Here is a 22,292-nt window from a genome sequence, read left to right as displayed (position 1 = left end):
AGTTCCTTTTCAAGTTTCTTGCTGCGGCAGACTTAGCTGTTATGAAGCTAGCAAGTTTACACTATAGCCTTGAAGAATCCCCTACTTCTTCGTTAAAGTGTTGTTTAGCTAGTAAACTTACAAGTTCGTTACATCAAAGGGGTTCGATATTGTTTTAGGAAAGACGGAATTCCTCTAGGAAATTCCTTTGGAGAGCTAAGTAGCTAACTACTAGATACATTTTGTGCGCCTCGAATGCTTAATAGCCAGTTACAGATTATTCCAGCTGCGCGAAACTAGACAGATGATCGTCAGATAAGTAGCGAGTGAAGGCAAATTGTGGTTTGTTGATGAAGCCCTATGTGCGTAGGCCAAGTTGAATGTTACAGTTCGCAAACAACCATACAAAAAGTTAGATCATAGGCGAACTGAACGTAGCTAGGGTTAGATAGACCAGATAGCCAGCAGTCACACCGAGTTCACCTTAAAGTGATTCACATCTTTATACGGTTTCAAAATAACCCTTTTATTTCAGGTTTACTTCATTACGGACCCAGATAATAAATTTAAGTATAATTCCTCTGGAAACGAATTCAAGCTTGTATGTTTAGTCCCCTCTGCAACACACAGACCAAAGTTATTTTGTTTCATTGTGCAACTTAATTGCGCTTGGATGGGTTTTCTGCTTGCAGCTGAAGTTGTCCAGATATCGAGGCAGGACAGGGAGTAGAAACCGTACGTGGTGCGGTCTTGCCCCGTGTAATTTGCCACGTTCACCACTAAATTGTCATAGAAACGGAACAAGCCGAAAAAGTGTTGGGTTTGTCTGCGGAAGACAGTGTGCTTTGGGAAACAATTCACCAGCAACACATGGAGAACACTTGGCGGCTAAGTCGAAGGCAAATGTCACCTTAGGAGACTTCATATCCACTCAATGCCATTATGTGGGCGGGTGAACGAACGTGAACGTGTTTGCTTTGCATTTTTTCGTGGACCAAGCACACCGATTTCAGTCCCAAACGGTCCGGCGCCACAACTCTGTGGTATTTTCAGTTCGATTGTTTTATTCTGCATTCTTTTGCTGATTACATCACTGTCCGAACTTTCACACATAGCCTCAAAAAGAACCGCACTTCCATTCCAATCTAGATCGAGAAAATATCTAGATGCGAGAACTCTCAAGAGTAGAGTACACTGCAAGTGTATGTCTGTAACAGTTGTTTTTCTGTTTGTAAGGGACTGATAGCTTCTGACAGTGGGGGAGTGTAGGTAAGCCCGTGAACAACAGCCGTGGAATTCTGTGTTGAATAACTGCACGCTATCGTCCATAGTTTGGCAGCCTGACGCACTAGTCACCGCCTGAATGAACTTTGCTTGTTAAAACTTTAAGAACGGTTACATGGCCTCAAGGTGACAGGAGCAGACTTTTCTTGAAGCAGTTGTGGATTATTATTGGAAGTGCACTAGTGTGGCATTCGCTTGCCATGTCTGAGGCGTTTTATCAGTGGGCCATTGTAACATTTTTTTAAATTGCTTATACATGCAAGCAAACAGAAAAAAAGAATGACAAATGTGTGGATTTGCTTGCACGGACAAAGGATAGAATAGAGATTACAAGTTTTGCTATCTGTCAGACTGCAAGTGCCTTTTGGCAAATTGGCTAGAGCCACTTGCTTCTGAAGAGCAAATTTATATCTATATACATAAAAGACACCTGAACGAATTTCATCAGACTTGGTGTAAATCCCTAAAAATGTACCTGTCACTGTAAACATTACAAAACTGAGCACTTAGGATTGGTACCAGCCTTTTCTCTAAGTGTACTATTTACAGATTAACAACCAAACTTTGTACAGTACTCCACTGAACTTTTATTAATAAAACTTATTGCCCTATTATATGTCCAGTTCATGTCAGAATTGTCCAATTCATGCTTTACATCTTCTTGAGTACTCTCTGTATAGGAGCCTTTTTTGTAGAATGTTTTGTAGAATTGTGATTCCATTATTGTCATTCCATAATTTCCAGGTGATTTGCCATTATTAATGGATTCTTTGACATCTGATAGGTTTAAAGGGATCATTTTAATTAAATCTAGGTCCATGCAGTTTTTTTCTGTTATAATCATGGAAATAGATTTACAATTCTTTTTTTTTATAATTCACAGAAATAGTTCTGTTTCTCCCTCTCCAGCTAATTTCTCCTAGAGCAAAGGAATGCTTCTATTACTAAGGGCAGTACAATTACTCTGTGCAGTTGGGCCCAGAGAGGTCATATTTTTCCCAAGCCTATGGCAAAAGTCAATCACATAACAAAATTTGACCTTACAGTCGAGACAAATTTCACTTCCGCTTTCTGGAGTGACCTCACCAGCTTCCCACCTCAGGATGGTACAAAAGGATATCCCAGCAGCACGTCTTGTACTTCCAGAATTCAATCACTTGCTGCTTTAAAAGTTGTTTCCCTTCTGTTTCAGGTCACTTATTTTACTAGCCATAAATTCAAGTAGTGCCTCAGTGTAGTAGAATTTACCATTGCCTCCATTAATGAATTTTGGTGTCATATTTTGAGACTCTCACTTAAATTTCGACTATATGTAAAATATTGTGAGCTAGTTGTTTGCTAGGTAGCATGTTTTGTGCCATACATCAGAATAGAGGTGTTAGATTAATTTTGTTCGGAATATATATGCTAAACATACTGTTTTTGCAGGATTGCTTTGCTTTTTTTCTGACATCACAAATGAGTCAGCAGATAGCTTGCAGGGACCACAATGTGCTGATGGTTTTTTAAAACTGCCAAAGCCCCAGCCCTGATGTTTTTCTAGATTTGGGCATGCAGTTGCACCTGTCAGGATTTCAATGACTGTATCATTAGAATCAGAAACTCTCTCTCTCTCTCTCTCTCTCTCTCTCTCTCTCTCTGTATGTCTGTGTGTATGTGCATTTTTTCATGGAAGAGGCCTGGAGGTTCCAGCATTTTCCCAAATTTCTGCATGAGAGTAGAATATTGTTGAGCTACAGTGGCGTGGCAGGCTGGTGGGGTGTGGCAAATTAGAGCAAGGGGGAGGGGGGCTGTGTGAATGGAGGTGGGTACATTGAGGAAATGTTTTTGTCCATAGGGGAACACATAACAGAATGGTTCTGGGTTTTGGCCACCTGTGGAAGTAAACACTGCTCCTTGTGAGAAAACACTTCCCTCTCTGTCAGTGCATGCCCTGTGTAGTCCTGCAAGCCCACAGTAAGAGTGCATGCGCATGTGGACTCCGTGTCTGGACTCTGCTGACCTCTCAAGAGGAAAGTGACATCACACTCTGTATGACATCACAAGGTAGATTTCTGGCCGCAAGCAAGTGAGGTCGTTATTTAGACTTTGCCTGCCTGTTTTGACATGCCCTGAAGATTTTCAGAAGTCAAACTGCACCCCTGTGAGTGCACTGATATTTTGAACCTACGGTCATCATGTTGTTATTATGCCATGGGTCATCCCACTTCCTTGTGGGTCCAGAGTTTGTTGAAACTCTGCTTTTGCATGACTTGTTGTTTTGCATTTTGCCTGTGTTTGATGTGAATTCAACTTTTCACATTTACATTTACACTTACTCATTTATCAGATGTTCTTAGAGCAACTTACATTTAAGGAGTGGACAGGCTTGTATTCCTGTGTACACAAATATAAATTCCCAGTATTTGCCTTTTCAGAATAATTATTGTCAAATGATACATTTCCCCTGAAGTGAAAAATGGCTTAGATGACCATAGGCAAGAATTATTGCACTGATTTTATGGAATAACATTTGGTTACATTGCAACACTTCAATTGCAGTATCAACTGAATTTTCACTGGGGCAAGCAGATAAGAAGGAGAAAAGTAGTTCACTTGAAATATACTTCAGGGTTATTTTTGGTCGATGAGGGATATTTCTAGAACAGCATTTTGAACTGCTGAAGCTGTGACTATTGAAGTGCATTAACACAACCCTGCACTTCACTTTCATTTCTGCCTTTGATTTTTGCCTTTATCGTTTTATGGATTTGCAGCTGTCAGACATTTATTGGTGCAGCAGTTCATTTTAATTCCCAAAGATTCCCTGACATTTTAATGTAAATCCAGAAAGTGGTTAGTAGTGGTTTACCCTGAAACCTGACCAGTAAACAGACAGGAGAGAGTGGGCAGGCTGCGATTTAAACATTATAGATTCTGAGGCAAAGCTTCATTTAGCAATATTTTTCCAGGATTGGATTGCGGCATCACAATTTACCCCCTTTTTTCATACGATAGAACATCTGTGGCTTTGCACTGGCTCTCGTGAGATAAGGAAACGATTTCCGCTTCTTCTTATTGGGAGGAATGAGGACAGTCCAGAATGTTCAATCCATCCTGCTCAGTCAGCCATCACGTAGCCACACAGCTGACTGGACTGGAATCAAGTGCTTTCAGAGCGATCGAATACAGAATGCTGCAGAATGTGTTTGCTTAATAGGGCATGTATTTTTAGGGAATGGTTCTATTCAGGGCAACTTAAAGGCTTCAGCAAATGCAATTGCCAAGCACCAAATGCAATTACCAGGCACCAAATGCAATTACCAGGCACCAAATGCAAAAGAATAAATAAAAGGAATGGGACCTAATCACACAATGACAGATAGCTGAGACTGAGGGGGAGGGCTGAACATTCGAGTGCTACTGCAAGTGAAGTGGGTGGGAGTATGACAGGATGTAGGGTTTGATTTAGTAAACTTGTACCGAGCAGAGGCCGAATTTATCACCATTCCATTTTTAAACGTCCCAGGAGTCTTCCCTTGCACTTTTATTTGTTTGCTTAGCAGTCCCCCTCATCCAGAGCAACATACATAGCTTATATATCATCCGTTTAGCTGGGTATATAATGAGGCCTTTCAGGTTCAGTGCCTTGCTGGGGGGTACAGCACCACTGCCCCACTGGGGAGTTGAACCTGCAGCCTCTTTGGGTTAGAAGACTGGGACCTTTACCCACAAATGCCAGGTGCCCAGGGTGCCTCCACAGCATGGGTGGTTGGCCTGCTGCTGTACAGCCTGCAGGGCTTTGCAGAGACGGCCGCAGTGGGGTGCAGCCAGGGCCTGGGATAAACTCGGAGCCCCGAGGAGGCGTCAGGCAGAGAGCCGTGTGTCTGAAAGGGGGAGCTCCTCAGTGAGGAATGTTTGCTTTAGCACAGAGGCCTGGGAAAGTCTGGGAGTCCCGACAGTCCCAGCAGCTCTTTCAGCCCACTGGGGGTGCTTGCAGGCGTCCCTGGGATGACATATTGGGTTTCGGTGTGGCAGCCACAGCCAGCGGTGCATTTATTGGTGCTGAGGAAAAAGGGGAAAAAAGGAGGACAGTTTGACTCTTGACATCTCTGCAACTTTTCATAATTCAGACGCACTGCTCACTGGTTATCAAGGCCTTTCCCTTGATAAACAGTGGACTTATGCACGCGGTGGAATGTAGTTATATCCAGCACTGTCCGTCTTCCTGAAAAGTAAATCAAGCAAACATGAATGTGCTGTATTGGCTTCAATGGAAAGCTCTCTCTGCCCCCACTATGAGTTGATAGGTAGTGAAGGCCCACATGGTAAAGCTGCACCTACCTTATTCATAAAAAAAGAAGCTCCATTGCTTTGTTTTTAATATCTCTTGGTTCATTCCACCTGAATCAAAACATGGAGATGTTTTGATTCACCTGCATGCTTTCTAACAGCTGCTTTCTGCCATCTTTGGCTGTGTCAGCTATCCTGGCAAAATGCTTTAGAAGGCAGTTACTCATCCTACCTTGAAGTTTCTCAAAATATCTCAATAGTTCACAGTAGGCAGGGGGGTCAGCTGACTTTTTTTTGCATTTGCAGTTTAGTGAAACCCTTACATGATTCTCTCAGTTCAGCTGGTTTTCTATACTTTGCACTGCGACAAAATTGATTTTTCCCTTTAAATTTGACTTTTTCCCCCGCCGCTAATTGATTAATTGTATGTCTTTTGATTGTGGGATATTTTGGACTTCCATGTGCTGAAGACACTAAAAGTTTCAAAGCCTCATTTGGGAACATTTTTTTTTACACAAAGGCAGTAATGCCAGATTTGTGGACCAGGAATCTTTTGATGGGATTTTCCCATATTTGTACAAGGAGTTGCACTTCTGTCTTTCATTTTGATAAAAGAGAGAGAGCCAGATGCTGTTTCATGCTATTATGAGATGGTATCACAAATAAAGATGGAGAGATATGTCAACGTAAATTTGAGGGGAAAAAAAAAATGTTTTTTTCCTGAGATGTAGAGCCATAAAGATGGTAAGAGCTGGTTTGTTGCCAGACATTCTCAGTCCGATCATCTCAGTCCGTAGTATGGCTCAGGCCTCCTGAAGTCAATATTAAAGAGGAAACGCAGGGAAGTAATTGTCTATTTTTGCTCATAATTATCAAAATGCAACAACTTTTTATAGCAGCCAGAGTCTTTGTGGGAAAGCAAATTTTCAGTTGTTGCCAGAATTTGGGACCACAGAAAGTTCTCCTTATGTCAATGGCTTGCCTGCTAACATAATGCTAACTGTAACATGAAAAGGAACATACAGTCATTGTCAGGGTTCACTGCTAAAGTGCAGGCCCAGGGAGGAAGCATTCAGACAGGTGCATCAGCTAAAGAGGAAGCATAGAGGGAGACATGCTCTCTTCATTTGTGGGCAGAACTGAACGCTTCAAAACACCAAACAGGTTGTAGGTTGGCTTTGGCCAAGGGTTTAGATGTGTGGTTTTTGGATTACACACAGCGGGACCTTGAGCTGTTGGCCTCAGCCAGTTGGCCTCCCAGTACAACCTTTGACCCATACATGCTCTGTTGTGCTTGCTCTATCTTCAAGAACCCCTTCCCCTTTCAAACACACAACATTCCCACAACATTTGTGTGACATTAGAACATCCCTATGGGTTGGTCTTGCTCTCCTTGTTATTAAAGATTCTGTCAGTCGTGTGGTCTGTATCAGAGACAGAAATCCTGTTCCCAGCCAGTTATAGGGTCCAGGACAAGTTAACCAAGCAGGCCCATGAAGCATTAAACCATGCACTTTGGAGACCATCCACTCAAGACCACATCACAAAAGATTCTGGAAACGCCCTTTACAGATTTTAAGCAGAATCCTCCTCTGAGAGAAGTCTGACAGGAGTTAATACAGAGGGTGTTGCCAGTGTTCTTCTAAGGCTAAAATATGCAAAGCATTTGCTCATTTGCCAGACTGAGGTCGAATTGACTTTTACGCAAAAATAATTGGGATTTGGCTTTAAAAAAGATTACAAGGAGGTTGTGCAAATATTTTTTTGCGGGGAGGCTGGACTGACTCGTTTTGGTAGTGCGTGTCAGCATCCTGCTGCTTGGCTGTGCACAGTGCGCTTTTCCCAAAGAACAAGCGTGTGCTGTATACCTCTGCACGCCTTGCCCTGCAGCGGTCGCTCCCAGTGTCTCTGCATCCGAGAAAACGCTATGCAACAGCAAGTTCACACAAGCTCCTGGTGGCAGTCGCAGCAAAGCAGGAATTTTTCACATGGTGTGGCGTTTGAGGTGTTGTTGATGGTGTGTGTGCCATGTTTTGTTTTAGCAAGAATTTGCCTCATCGAGATTAATAAAGTTGCCACCGCTAACATAGTGGTCGGTACACAGTGTATACAAGCAGGATGTTTTATGTATGTAAATTGTACTATAATACACATAAATAAAAAAATGAAGAACCACTGCAGCAAACCACACATTGAGGGTAAGGTTGTACAAAGGAGGAATCTTTGGGGAAACTCAAGAATGAACATATAAGAAATCTTACAAAGTGTCAGTGCAACATAAAATTCCAAACAGAGGGACCAAACCAGAACACGGCCCAGTGTCTTGCCAAAGCCTTCCTGATGGGAGAGCTGCCAGCCTCCCGTAGGTACCTCCTACATAGATCCACACCCACACACAGAGACACGCCCTCAGCATTAAAGGTGTGGTTGCTCAAAATCAGCCCAAAATGAACTCTCAACAGAAGGGAGACTGACAGTCACTTTTGAGTAGGACATCACGGAGGCCACATCCCAGAAACCACTCTAGACATCCCACAAACCACCAGAAATGACCGGCATTGTCCAGCTTCCCAAGTGGCGGTGACAGTCGCGCTTCTTACTGAGGGACCGGTGTGCAACATAAATCCACAGAGAAACCAAAGCAAAATGCTGTATTGTGCCCCCAAAGGCAGTGAATTACTTACGGGCAAACTAGAAATGATTACAGTTAATAAAGGAAAAGCTCATCAGCATGAATTAAAACATTTAAGTCAACCTTGACTGTGATTATACAGGGCTAATTGCACACGTGCTGCATATTTATCGGTCTTCCGAAACATGACAGTGTCAATAGGCACACTGCATTCCTATGAAATATGTGTCTGAATCACCATTTCAGATATTGAAAATATCACTTAAGATGGGTCCATTAGTCATGGCATTCACCACGGTAAGCAGTGATCAGTGATTCTAAGGTATGTTATGAATGCCACATCGCACATTCCTGCCCCTCAGTTGCTGAGCCATGCTTGTGTGGTGATGTAATGCCACGCCACAAAAAGAGACAAGGTGCTCACTCATGCCAATCATATATTCTGCATATGTGAGAACATACTGTACACATTTCGAAAATTATGATGGCAGTTTGCAGCTAACAATTCAGGCCCTAAAGAGGCAGTATTTCAAATGATTTCTACTGAAATGAAAAGTATTAATGTCATAGACATAGACTGTATTGGCTGATTAATCTTTAGTGTTTAAAACTGCTAAACCCATGCTGTTGTTAATCCTTATTGACATCCCCAAAGTTCACATCGAGCAGTGGAATAGCAGAGCGTGCTTGCTCGTTATCAGCCTTTCCTGTTTGTTTTGGGTGTATCAGTATAATCTCTGTGTTAACTGTTTATAAGTGCAGCAAGATCATCGCTGTTCTAGTCTGGCGGGGCTTGCTTAGTCAAAACTGATTTCCGCATTGTGTGAGAAACACACAATATTAGAGTACGATGGAGGTGAGCTACAGTCCTGGCTAGGATGGCCCCCAACCACATCCTGACCAACACCAGAACTTTTGCTCTGTGTATATCCTTTCAAGCGGAAGTCCAAATCCAGTAACTGCTCTCGACGCAGTGGCCAGTCATTCATTTTGACTGAACCAGGCACGGGCTGAACCTGTGAGTCATGTCCCCTCCTTTCAGACAAATGCTTGAGTCAGACTAGAGCAATCAGATTTGTACCACAAAGATGACCACTCCCTGCCTGTCCCTGATACAGTAGTGACGGTGTAGTGATTATTGGGTGGCAGGGTGTTGTGGGATGCTAATGACAGGAGTGAAGGTTTCTGGGATGTGTCACAGGGTGGGGTTTTGTGCATCCTGATTCAGGAATGCAAACCTTAAATAAACTGGGAACAGTTGTGATGTGTGAAGTGGTAGGCAAGGCAGGTCAAATAATAGAACCATGACTATTCCATGAAATGTGATGTCACAAGAGACTAGACTAAATTAGAGTTTTCTCCAGTGGCTACTAGAATACGTGCTGTAGGCTGAATATAACAAGTGGACATGCCGCCATTATTACGAACTGTATCCATTGTAATCCCTAGCCTTGAAGCTTTATTTCCCTTGGATGCATGGTGCTCATCCGGAAAAGATAAGTTTTGTATCCACAACAAAAAAATGAATGATCAGTGGGATTTAACTGGTGTATTTTCACTCCAGTATTCATTCCTCAAGGCCGCCTCTCCCCGCTCCCCTCCACCCTTTCCCGTTTGCTTACGAACACTTAAGTCTACACTAAGTACGACGCTTGCCTGAGGACAAGCCTATTTGTTGAGGTTGACTTTATTTGGAAGAAAAGGGATAGCTGTGAATAGTCGGCCTATCCCATCTCAGGTCAATGCTCTTCAACTCTCCAATTAACTGTTTCTCCTTGACAATCTCCACATACTAGCTATCAGATCTGTTGCTCATGCCTGTATATTTATCTGTGCTTGATGCATAATGTCTGGTCATACAACTGCTTTTGGGGCCAGTGTAAGCACTCCTGTTGTCACAATATACCCTCCTCAAGGCTTAAATGCCTAAACTGGACTGTGAGTGCAGGAGTCTTCAACAGAAGTTGAAAGGCTTATTTCTATTTTAAGAACCCCGATAAGAAAGTAAGGTCATTCTTACAGGTCCACCTCAATGTTATCAAAATTCCCTTTGTTTCGTGCGTGCTGTTCTATTAGATAATGAGTAGGAGGGGCCAAAGGAAAAGGATGGAAATTTAGTACCAAAAGAATGAGGCCTGAAGCAACATATTTAGTCTCTCTCATCTTATCATTCTTCCTGGTGGCTGGCACTAGTTTACGTTTGGCATTTTTGCTGAAAGCGATCAGGCCAGCTGAAGACTATGAGGGGAAACTTAGCCTGAGGAGCGGCAAGTTTCCGGGGCGTCGCTGCACTTCCTGTCCAAGCCTTAAGGAGTGAAGGTGTGCGTTTGTATATGAGGGGCAAATAGCAGGCAAGCGCGCATTTTCAAAGCCCTTCATGAGCACTGACACGTCTCCTGAGCCAAAGTTTGTTTATGGCAGCTACAGAAGTGGATTTATGACAGCTGTGATTGTCATGGTGTACTCTCAGAATAGAAAAACACACCGAATAGAAATAACATGATGCCTAGACTTCATGTTAAAAGAAAACTAAGGTAAACCACTGATTAAAGGTTGTCATATTAGCTATAATGCACAGACCTTTTAACCAGGCTTGTGTGTGTTGGCATTTTGTCATGACTATCACGCTGTTGATGGCTTTGTCATCTATTTGGCTTGACAGAGCCTCTTTCTGTATTCCCATATTTGTATTATTTAAACCTTTTTGTTCAATCTAGCAATCATAGATTAGTTACCCACAGGGAAACTGTGGAAAAAAAACTGTTTTACCAATGGAGGTAGGATTTAAGTGTTTATTTCTGTTGTGTCGTGATACCCAGAAGCTATTTGCAACGCAGCAGTTTGTTTTAGTTCAGCCATGTTGATTTCTTTCCGCTTGCATGCCTGCTTCCCCCCCCCCCCCCCCCCCCCCCCCCTCCGTCTCTGGACCCTGTGCCTCTCAGGATGTGATCTCTGAGCTCACCGCCTCGCTCTCCAGAGGAAGTGCATTTTTGGCATTGCTGAAATCTTTCACAGACTAAATGGGGATGACATCCATGCCTGTAACGGCTCTGCATCCTCTCCCCTCCCCCCCCTCAGTTTCAGGCCGACGGCCTCAGCGCACATCAAAGTCTCGTTACATCAAAGTCCCGTTACATCAAAGCCATTACGCAGCTGTGAGGTCGAGTGTGTGGATGGAGTCATCGGGTTCACGCTGCTTTGGATACGTGGACGTCATTGTGTGGACGAATCTGCTCTATAGATGTGCCTACACTAGGTTTTTAGCTAACAGGAGGGTACGCATTGTTGAGGCGTGGAGGGTGGCCTTTACGTTACTGTTATTCCCATCCCCGTAATGATTTTTAGAGGGGTTTCCTTGATGTGGTATAAGGGCTCAAAGCAGATTCCATTCCTAGTTTCAAAGCAGAGCAAGGGTTTCAGCCTCAGAATGTCAAAGGGTCTCCGTTTTAAAGCAGCATTCTTGCTACACAGCGGAAGTTTTCTGGAATTCAGTTTAGAATGTGCCATTTAGCTTAACTAACTAACTACCTAACTTCACTGCTTCACTTCACTGCTTTACGGTGCCTCTTTGTTAGGGGTGGGTGGTTGTGAATTGTGTATACTGTTAAAAAGAAGTGCTTCAGGCTACAGACATGTGGTAATGGTGCTTTATGGCCTTTTGGTGATATTGTGTGTGCCCCCCACACTGCCTGGGTTATGGTCAGACCTCAGGTTTAAACTGTAGTTTAAATGGGCAGATAACCTGTTGCTGTCATGGTTGTTTTCCTTCCACATGTCATACATGAGAACACTGTAAAAGCGATCTTTTGAATAACTACAAGATTGCTCCAGAAGCCTGTATCTCTCCAAACTTTTTTTTGGATTTGTGATCAAGCTGGTTTATTTTCTAAAAACTTTGGTGTAATGGTAATGGATGGGGCAAAGATGTTTATCTCATCTCTGTAAAAACTCCCACAGTTCTAAATAAATGTCTTCATAAATGACAGTGTCTAGCTGGTATATAAATGAGTATTCTGGCTCCAAAATTTTTTTACCAATTTTTTTTTTTCCCCTCAGTATTGCATCAATGTTAAGAGAGAATCTGTCAGCTGTTATTTAAAAAAAGGTGAATGTTATATGTGTGGATGCATAGTATCCCATGTCTGTTGCTGGCATGGGTTTTTATATATGACAGAAACTCATTCCAGGCCCTCTGGCCTTTATCTGCCACAGTGAATTGTGTCAAAGTCTGTTAAGGTTCAAAGTTGAATAAACTTGCTGTGGGATGGAAGATAGACATTACACAACTTTACACAAACGTCAGACAAAACCTCTGTGTGCATTCTGAAACATGTCATGGAGCATGGGAGAGTGTCACATAGCAATCCAGCCAGATTTTACATAACACTCATAATGCTAACATCCCCGGGCACTTCACACCAGCACTAAAAAGAGAGAGATGACAGAGTACTACATGAAATTACAGTGATGATGGTTGGGCTGGGGGGGTGCTGTGCAGGGACTGGTATGTGCCATAAGGTGATGTCAGAACAACTGGTGAAAGGGTCACTCCTCCTGGTAGCCTTGTGCTGCAGAGACCACAAAGCCAGGAAGCCACATGAATAAATTGGTCCAGCAGCGAAATCTCCTGGGGTGCGTGCAAGTCAGGAATATACTCCCCTCCTCGATTGCTTTTATTTATTTTGCCCTTCATTATTGGATAAAAATGACCTGCTCTCAAAGTTCAACTTCCAAATATGGTGAGAGGCACGATAGAGAGTGCAGTAAAAGAAGCATCCATTAATTTGCTTTTTGGGACGCAAATAGACGTGCCTGTGCCCATGTGGCAGAGGAGCTGACAGCTGGACGGCTCAAGGTTGAAGTTTTTTGTGCAGAGAATAAATTTGGGCTTAATCTTGAAAGCATCTGAAATCTCACCTAACTATTTGACCTTATTTGGAACAGTTAGCTGTACTGAGTATCTGAGGCAGGACTGCCTCAGAGATGCAGTCTCAGGCAAAAATGATATCTTGGGCGCTCGGAGTAAACTGTGATTTAGAGGCGTGGCTGAGGCTTCAAAACAATGCTGGGTTTACATTATGTGCTGGCGGCTTTTTTCCCAGCATGCGACTTTAAACATATCCATAAATGTTGTAAAACATACCAAATTATCAATTTTGACAAGGACCCTGTTAATACTGAGGCTGGCTTTCAACTCTCTTCTTTCCCTTCGGTCTTTCTCATTTTCCCTGGCTGCAGGGGGTGGGCATTTAAGGGCACCTCGTCACAGCCCCACTTCACATACCACTTCAGATGCTTAAGTGTTCTCACGAACGAACTTGGGCGGCAAACCTGAGCGTCCGGCACCTGGGGGCGAAGGGGCTCCGTGCCATGTTACAGCCGGAAGCGGAGCTGCTAAAACATGGGTGTTGTAATGCTGCTGCAGGCGTGCGTTTCCAGCTAGAGGCATTGCACATGACGGTGCTTGTCCAGGAACACATGGCCCAGTTCTGCTGCGGGTGTTTTTGAGCACACCCACTGAAGGGTGTGCCCTGATTGCCTAAGAGTGAGAAAAAAGAAAACAGGTGCTCACATTTTGTAGAGGACGACCAGGAGAATTGTTCTCCCGTCAGCTACAGGTCAGGAAAAAAAAAATTCAGCTTGAGAGACCAAGAGTTGGGGCTTGCAGGTAAGTGGGCAGGGAGAGACGAGCCACCCCAGCACACTCCAGAACCTGCGCATTTTATGAGAATCACCTGCCCAGGCCTGACCTGGAAAGCGCCAATCCTAGAACACTGGGCGAGGCTGCGCTCAGCTCGAAAAAATGCTCAAAGAAAATAAGTGCGAACAGAGGGACCTGTCATTACTCTCAGGGTGCGGCCCCTGCACCTCATTGGATAGTCCTCTCGGCTCATTGCGAAAGCACACCCCCTCAGCGCTCGTTTAATTTGCACGGCTGTGCGGAGACGCTGTACGATATGGGAGTGGAAACGTGGGCGTGAGGTTGTGGATAATGAAACGCACGGGCCTAGACCGTTTCAAAACATCACCACCCATGATTTGAGGTGTATTACCAAACGAGATGCGATGTGCGATAGGGTTGAAATGACAGTGATCAGTGACTGACCCCTCCTGTTAGGACGTTTTGTTTCACAGTTAGAATTTAAAAACAGCGGAGGTCAAGGAAAGAGGCATTACGCTGAAAAAGAAAAAAACAAAGGTATATTCCCACTGATGCTGACGTTGGTTCAGGCCTAGATTGACAGACCAGCTGTTATTTGCCTGTGAAACTGTTTGTGCAAGCTTCCCAAGGTGAAGATGTTGTAAAACAAGCCTGGGCTTTGTAGCAGTGTTGCAGCTTTCATGTGTTCCAGTGAAATCCCACAGTCCTCTATGCCTCCAAGCCTTGCTGATGCCGTTGCTCGCAGCTCGGACGAAAGCACACATGAATCTGTGGGTGTTCGTGGGAACTGCCGCAAGGCCTGTGGTATGCAGAACATACAGCCCTGGTGTGATTTCCTGTCATTTCTGAGTTCATTTTAGGGGAGTCAGTGACACAATGAAGTTGCATGTTGAAGTGCTGACGGCTTTTTCAGCCCACACGAGAAAATGACTGATGGCTTGAAAGGGTCAAGGCATGACTCTTCCTGTGGTTTTACAGCGTTGAAGTGCAACTCATATGAGGCATAGGCCCTGGGCTAATGAATTGCCTCGCTTCATTAACTTAGCAGGCAGCCTTTATAAGGGTACCCTACACAGCTTACATTTCACCTGTGTATACAGCGCGTATACTGAAGCAATTCAGGCTAAGTTCCTTGCTCAACGTTGGCCACTGGTGACCTTTGAACTACAAGCCCTGCCCCTTACCACTACGCCACGCTACTGGAAAGCAGTGCAGGGAATTTGGGAAGGGGTATACATGCCCAAAACTTTCCATTTCTTATGGGCGACCACCTTCCCCTCCTGTTTCCCTGTGTTTCCAAAGCACTCCGTATCCCTTTCCATCCAGGACTGGCCCCCTCCTCCGCCTCTCCTCGCTGTTGCTCCGTTTTTCCTCTCTGCATCCGCACGTCCTTCACTGTGGCCTCCAGAAACTGCCAGCTGACATTGATTCGATTTCAGGAGGAGACAAAATGCAATACGCCACTAAGAGTGTCTCGGTTGTTGGTAGCCGAGCAGTAGCTTAGAGGGATTGTGGGCACTCCTTTGTAAATTGATGCATTAAATTCACTTCCCTCCAGCGGAGTGCCTCGGATTTTTCTATGATGCTGTTCAATAGCCGAGAAGCTCTCGGATTTCTCTCAGACTGCGAAACAGGGCAACAGTGGTTTGACGTCCCTGGCCTTGGCTGGATTTCACTCTGTGTGTGTGTTTATCAAAGCTGCCTCATGCAGCACAGACGGGATATGGAAAGCAGTTTCTTTCTAATTCTGTTTAGTTTTTGCATAGTTGTTATCAGTCTTTCAGCTAACCTGCCATAAATCCGTTTAATGGAAAAGAACATAGATAAGATAGCTGCTGCCATTTGGTTATGGTCGTAGCTCGTTGCTGCTTTTCGTATTGTGTATCTTGCTGCTTTCGAGGGCCACGCTTTCTGCCTTGGTCAGGGAAAGCACACTGCCAGAGATAGAGAGAGATAGAGAGAGAGAGAGAGACAGAGATAGAGAGAGAGAGAGAGATAAAGAGAGAGAGAGAGAGAGAGAGAGAGATAGAGAGAGAGAGAAAGAGAGAGAGAGAGAGAGAGATAGAGAGAGATAAAGAGAGAGAGAGAGAGATAGAGAGAGAGAGATAGAGAGAGAGAGAGAGAGCGCCTTTGATTTGGAGCTTGTTCTCAGTCAGTGCATTGTGTTCAGCTGGCTATGGGAAGTGGGGCTTCTGTGCACTGTCTCAGAGGGAGAGCTCTGTGTTACGGCTCTGATCATTGGGAAGTTTCTCATGCAGGCTTTTGTCCTGCAGTTCTGCTTTTGGCATGGACACCGCGGGGAAACATGTCTAATTCAGGCCTTGCTAACGTTAGTGGTGGGTTGTATTGGGGAAGTCTCTAATCTTTACTCCACCCTCTGTGTCACGCACTCAGCCAGAGTACCCAGTGTGAGGAAGAGGCCAGACCGGATCCGTCCGTTCTCTGTAGGGAAGTGTACGTCTGTGTTTTCAGTTGTGGGACCATAGGTCACACTCACACACATGCACACACACAAGGGCAAGGGTGCACTTGCACACCTGCAGGAGAGCACACACAAACACACAGGGAGGGCACACAAGCACATCTGTGCATGTGCACACACACACACACACACACACAAGCACACAGAAAGTTTGGGACTCATACGCTTCACCTACAGGTTAGATTCTGAAATCTTGAGGGTGGCACGTAAAACTGAGGAACGGCCACTTTGAGGTGGAGTTGTGTTTAAATATTCGGAGGAAACTGTCTGTGTGTGTGTGTTTCGGCTCTGCATTGTACCGTGCTCCTGCTTTGTTGACTCTGGTCTCTCAGCCCGCTGTGCCGAGTTGCTCCATTGTCCTTCGAGCTGTGCCAGAGCCGCCACCCCCCTCCCCCGCAGTCCTCCGTGACCTTAAGGTCCCTGTCCCTCTTAGGGTGTGGGTGTGAAGGGACCCATTATGCGTACCGATCAATGGGCCCTTTGTGTGGTGGCAGAGCACAGAGGAGAGTGTCAGAGCCCGGCACTGCACCCAGCCCTAATGTTTTTATACCACGACTGATAGCACACAGCCCCAGGCCCCGACAATGATAATAATGGCCACAATACTACTACTGCTGCTATTGCTACTAATCAAAATAATGTTTTATTTACAGAGCAAACCCAATGTCTATGCACAGAACGAGTAAAATCCTTTATTAAAATACACTGGAATAACTGGTTTTCATGGATAATGGGGTTCTGGTTTTGGGTTCTGTGTAGTATTTAACATGGTAATCAAAAATAATTGTAATAATGTTTTATTTATAGAGCACCTTTCCACAACCAAGGTCTCTCTATTGGGCAAGGGAAGATTCATTATTAAAATACATTGGAATAAAAACTATCAGGCTAACCCTGAGGTACTAGATAAGTAAATAAGAGGTATAAATTATATGAAGTTCAAACAACATCATTGAGTTCATAGACTTGTAGTCTGTCATTGTGAGGTGAACAGCATGGGGGTGAATGGAAGACAGGGCAGAGGGGCGTTTTAAATGGGGGGGTGTGTTTTGATAGGCTGCAGAGAGAACCAATAGCAGGCAGCTGTGAGCTGTCGTGTGCATTGCATTTAGTGCTGGTAGAAGCCAGAGGGGAGGGAGAAAAGCGCTTGCTAACAGGGGAGCAGCTGTATGCAGTCTGTTTTGGTAACGTCGGGAATCCTCCAGGCCCGTAATGCATTGTGATGTGAACAAGCTGCCTCGCAAATGCATATAGCAGCGCTACAGTGTACTGCAGGGACTCCAGGTCCCTTCCTCCTCCGAGCATGTGCTGCTGCACGAAGAATGCTGGATCACAAGCCACTCCCCCCTGCTGATTTAAATAACATTACATGTTTTTAGTGTTTTAGATGTGTATAGGGTCACAAGCCACCACCCCCCACTCTTCATATCATTTTGGCAACATTGTGGTGACATTTTCAATGTTTTAAAGTGTGTGCTGGGTCAAAAGCCACGCCCCTGCTCCTTATAACATTACTGCACCGTTTGGGTACCATTTTCAGTGTATTAAGTTTTTGCTGAGTTGCGAGTCATCCCTGTTGCTATTTTCACTGTTTCAGTTGTGTCTTTGGTTGTGGTTCAGGGTGTAGTTCTGAAGTCTCTTATGCCCTTCCTAACCCACCCACCTTTCCCTCTGCAGACGTTCACAGCATGGTGCAACTCCCACCTGAGGAAAGCAGGCACTCAGATCGAGAACATTGAGGAGGACTTCAGAGATGGCCTTAAACTCATGCTGCTCCTGGAGGTCATCTCTGGTATGTCAGCGCCGCCCCCATGGTCATCTCCGTTACTGCAGTGTCACTCCAGTTTTTTTTTTGTGTGTGTGTTTGTGACCAACTTTTTATGTGCTTACAAGGTGCAATGTAAAGTCCTGCATTTTTAGAGAATTATTATATGTATTATTTGTATTATCTTATTATTAAATTATTAATTATATTATTATAATTATTATATATTATAATACTTGCTGAGCGCATTGGGTAAATCTGAGCTGACTGACAGAATGTCACAATTAACAAACTAGTGAAGCTATGCCTCAGTGTGAAACTACCACTTTTTAGAAGCCACGCCTTCATATATAACCACGCCTTCAAATGATCATCATGGGTGAATTGGACTGAGCCTCTGGAACTTTCAGCTTGGTCTTGATGAAGTCTTTTTGGGGTCATAATGAGGCAACTTCATAAAGGCATGTTTTTCTTCTTCAATTTGATTGGTTGTAGGTGAACGGTTACCCAAACCAGAGAGGGGAAAGATGAGGGTCCACAAGATCAACAATGTCAACAAAGCCTTGGACTTCATTGCCAGCAAAGGGGTGAAGCTGGTGTCCATCGGTGCTGAGGGTCAGTGTCCCGCCTTCATCCAGAGCAGTGTTTCCCAAACCTCTCCTGGAGGACCCCTTGTCCTGCATGTTTTCTCCCTGCTCCAGCACAGCTGATTTAAATGATCAGTTTGATATTAAGCAGCTTCATAACAAGTTGATCATTTGAATCAGCTGTGTTGGAGCAGGGAGAGATCTAAAACATGCAGGACAAGGGGTCCTCCAGGAGAGGTTTGGGAAACGCTGATCCAGAGGATCACTCACACCAGGAAAACACAGACATGACTGTTCAGTACAAGCAAGTGCTCATGCAGTGACAAGGCAGGCATGAGGTCCTACAGCAGCAGCATGCTATCAGGCAATCCTGCCCCCCCAGCCTTAGTAATGGCTGGCATGGGAGGCCAAGGATGGGGAATGTGGCGGGGGCCTTTTAAAATAGCTGTCTGTGTAGGTGCCTGATAGTGTGAATGACAATGACAGTGAATGTTCTGCTGTCATGGTAACCCTTCCCCCCCACTGTCACCATGCCATCAATCACCACTATCATGTCCTCTGTGTTCCTGACCAAACATCCCCCTACACGCGCACGGACACACACACACAAACGCTAAACCCTTCAGAGAGAAAGGCCAGTGGGTGTGTGGTCTTTGGACAGGATGGGGGGGCTGTGATCATGTGCCTGCAGATCTATGAGCTGAAGTTACCATGATTCCAAATCCCACTCTGAAATAATGGAACAAAAGAAGTTTCACTAGTGTGTAGGCACTGTAGCGTAGTAGTTAAGGAGATGGACTTGTAACAGTTTCATGTTCAGTTGCCAGGTGGGGCACCGCTGTTGCACTGTTGAATAAAACACTTAAATCCAAATCCAGGCACTGAATTGCCTCAGTAAATATCCAGCTGTATAAATGGATAACAGGTCTAAATGTAGGCTATGTGAATCACCCTGGATAGGGCTGTCTAATAAGCTGATATGTGATGTGTGAGTGTGATGATCAGCATCCACATGAATTTGTAGGGCAGATGTTTATTTGTCAAATTTCTCATCAGTGAGCCAGTGATGTCATGCTCGACTCAACACTTGAGCATGATTGGCTCTAAGACTTGTGCTTCTGAGTAAAGGATCTCATGCTGTGTTTAGAAATTGTGGATGGGAATACCAAAATGACCCTGGGCATGATCTGGACCATCATCCTGCGTTTTGCCATCCAGGACATCTCTGTGGAAGGTGAGTCACACACACACACACATTCATGCATACATATTTATATGTGTACACATGCATACATTTAAACATACACACATGTGTACATGAATTTGGGGGGGGGGGAGAAGTATGAAAAAGTATGAAGAAGAGACCAGATTCTACAGCTCAGCCTCAGAGGTCACACTCATTCTACTATAAGGACAGTTCAAATTCTTTCATAATTCACATTCTTTCTGTAGTCTGTCACAGTTTTTACAATGTACAGCTGAGGCGAAACAGCAGTGGTTTAGTCTTTAGCTAAACATTTAGTGGAAGAATGTGTATGAGCTTCACTGAGCTCAGCTCTTCATGAAAGTGTTTGTCCAAAAGTCTGTGGGGGTTTAAGTCTAACTGTCAAACAGTCAGGCCTGAGGTCTGATTGAGGTGAGGTCAGCTCCAGTGTTTATGATCAGCCTGAGGTCAGCATTTTGAGTTTCTCATCCCTGGTGTACTTCACATGCTGCTGTTTCCTGCTGAAAGAGCACTGCCGTTCAGGCAAGAATTTAGCACAGGCTTAGATTTTTTTGGAAATGAACTGGCTGTCGTTTGACATTAAACTTGCCACGAGAGAACATAGCCACTGGTGAAGTACAGTATTCTGGTAAATGAAGAGGGGTGTGGCCTCATGTCAGTGTTGTTCCATCAATTCAGGAAGCTCTCTCACTCTATCCCACTATCCTTACTTCTCTCTCTTTCCTTCTCTCTCTTTTCCTTTTCCACCTCTCCACCCTCTATCCCTCCTTTCTCTCTCTTCCCTCTCCACCTTTCCCTCTCATGCCTCCTTTCTCTCTCCCTCTCTCCATCTCTCCCCTGTCTCCCTCTCCAGAAACCTCTGCAAAGGAGGGCTTGCTGCTGTGGTGTCAGAGGAAGACCGCGCCCTACAAGAACGTGAACGTGCAGAATTTCCACATCAGGTGCGGTCCCACGTCTCCGGTTAGACGTTAATGACCAGGATACCACTGAAAGTAAGAGTTAAATGAAAGTGCTGTCTTGGTGTTGATGTTGCTGTTAAATGGTAAGTCCTGCCAAAGCTGGGCCACAGGATTATGTAGTGGCTGGGAAACTGAACTTTGAGGTAGAAGACTGCAGAGGAGACTGCTGTGAAAGACATTTCTCTCATGCCCTTGAGCAAGGTACTCTCCCCTGAATGCGTCTCGCAAGTATCCGGCTGTTTGAGGTGATAACACATTAAAAAAAATAAGCTATGTAGGTCAACCTGGAAAAGGGCATCTGCTAAGCTAATATTAGTTTTATTCGTAATTTCAGAGGAATCTATTGAGACAAAAGAAGTGTTATATGTGGCGCCTGTGTCATTGCGTCTGCCTGTCTCTGACAGCTGGAAGGACGGCCTGGCGTTCAACGCACTCATCCACAGACACCGACCTGAGCTCATCGACTACGACAAGCTGAGAAAGGTACACACACTTATAATAAACACCCACACACACACACACACACACACACACACACACACATATATATGCACATGCATACACAGACACACACACCAGTACCAGCTCAACAAATAGCTGACGAAGTCACACATTATCAAGTAAGCTAGGAACTATGCAGAGAAGGGGGACTCCCCTCATCTCATAGTGCTGGCTTGCAATAGCAGGAAACCCACAGTCTTTGAATTTAGTTGACCCCACACAGATATAAAGTCGAGAAAGCCTGTCTTTTCAAGCCAGTTACGTTGAGCCAGCTTGTCTCACCCTTCACTTGTTGCCCCATGCCTCCCCTGCCACCAGGATGACCCAGTGACCAACCTGAACAATGCCTTCGAAGTGGCTGAGAAGTACCTAGACATCCCCAAGATGTTGGATGCAGAAGGTACAGAGGCACCCCCTGCTGGCTAGAGTGTTGTACTGCACCTTGTGCTTGATCCTAATGGAACTGTATGTGCTCCTTGTGTCTGCTGTCCCCCCATGAAAAAAATGTGACTTTTTATCACAGATATTACACTTTAATTTGAAACGATTCTGCAACATATAGCCTCAAATTGTGCAATTAGAAAATAGAATAGAAATTAAATTTCTTAATTTGTTTTGCAGAGCTGTTTAACTGAAAGATTACTTGAAATGGGAGCAAACTACAAATTAAACTAAGTGCGGTCTGATTTTCCCCATGCTTATATAGGCATCTGGGGTACATTGCGCTCTTTGCAGTGTGTGATCCCGCAGTGCAAGGCGGCACACTGCAAAATCGAACCCCAATCCATGACTGCATTTTTTCACGGAGGGCTAATCTGTGCATCCTCTTTGTGGTTGAATGTGTTTCCATTTAGCTCATCCCTAATCCCCCTGCCTGTATTGAATGTGAGTGATTGATTTTTCCGTCCTGTCTTGACGGAAGGTCATACGTGAGTGACTGTGTT

At 44.5% G+C, this 22,292-nt stretch overlaps 1 protein-coding gene across 2 annotated transcripts in view; it reads left to right on the top strand.

Annotated features, from left to right (window-relative positions):
• The window catches only part of LOC118774113 (alpha-actinin-4-like), a 32,660-nt gene that overhangs the window by 656 nt on the left and 9,712 nt on the right, over window positions 1-22,292 (top strand). For both annotated transcript variants that reach the window (XM_036523269.1, XM_036523268.1), the window contains exons 2-7: window positions 17,989-18,103; window positions 18,572-18,691; window positions 19,811-19,897; window positions 20,742-20,829; window positions 21,252-21,330; window positions 21,667-21,748. In XM_036523269.1, coding sequence (XP_036379162.1) covers window positions 17,989-18,103; window positions 18,572-18,691; window positions 19,811-19,897; window positions 20,742-20,829; window positions 21,252-21,330; window positions 21,667-21,748 — 571 coding nt within the window. The remainder of the gene's footprint in view (window positions 1-17,988; window positions 18,104-18,571; window positions 18,692-19,810; window positions 19,898-20,741; window positions 20,830-21,251; window positions 21,331-21,666; window positions 21,749-22,292) is intronic.

The sequence above is a fragment of the Megalops cyprinoides genome, chromosome 3 (assembly GCF_013368585.1).
Source record: "Megalops cyprinoides isolate fMegCyp1 chromosome 3, fMegCyp1.pri, whole genome shotgun sequence".
Taxonomy (NCBI): Eukaryota; Metazoa; Chordata; class Actinopteri; order Elopiformes; family Megalopidae; genus Megalops; species Megalops cyprinoides.
This window is presented reverse-complemented; position numbering and strand designations above follow the sequence as displayed.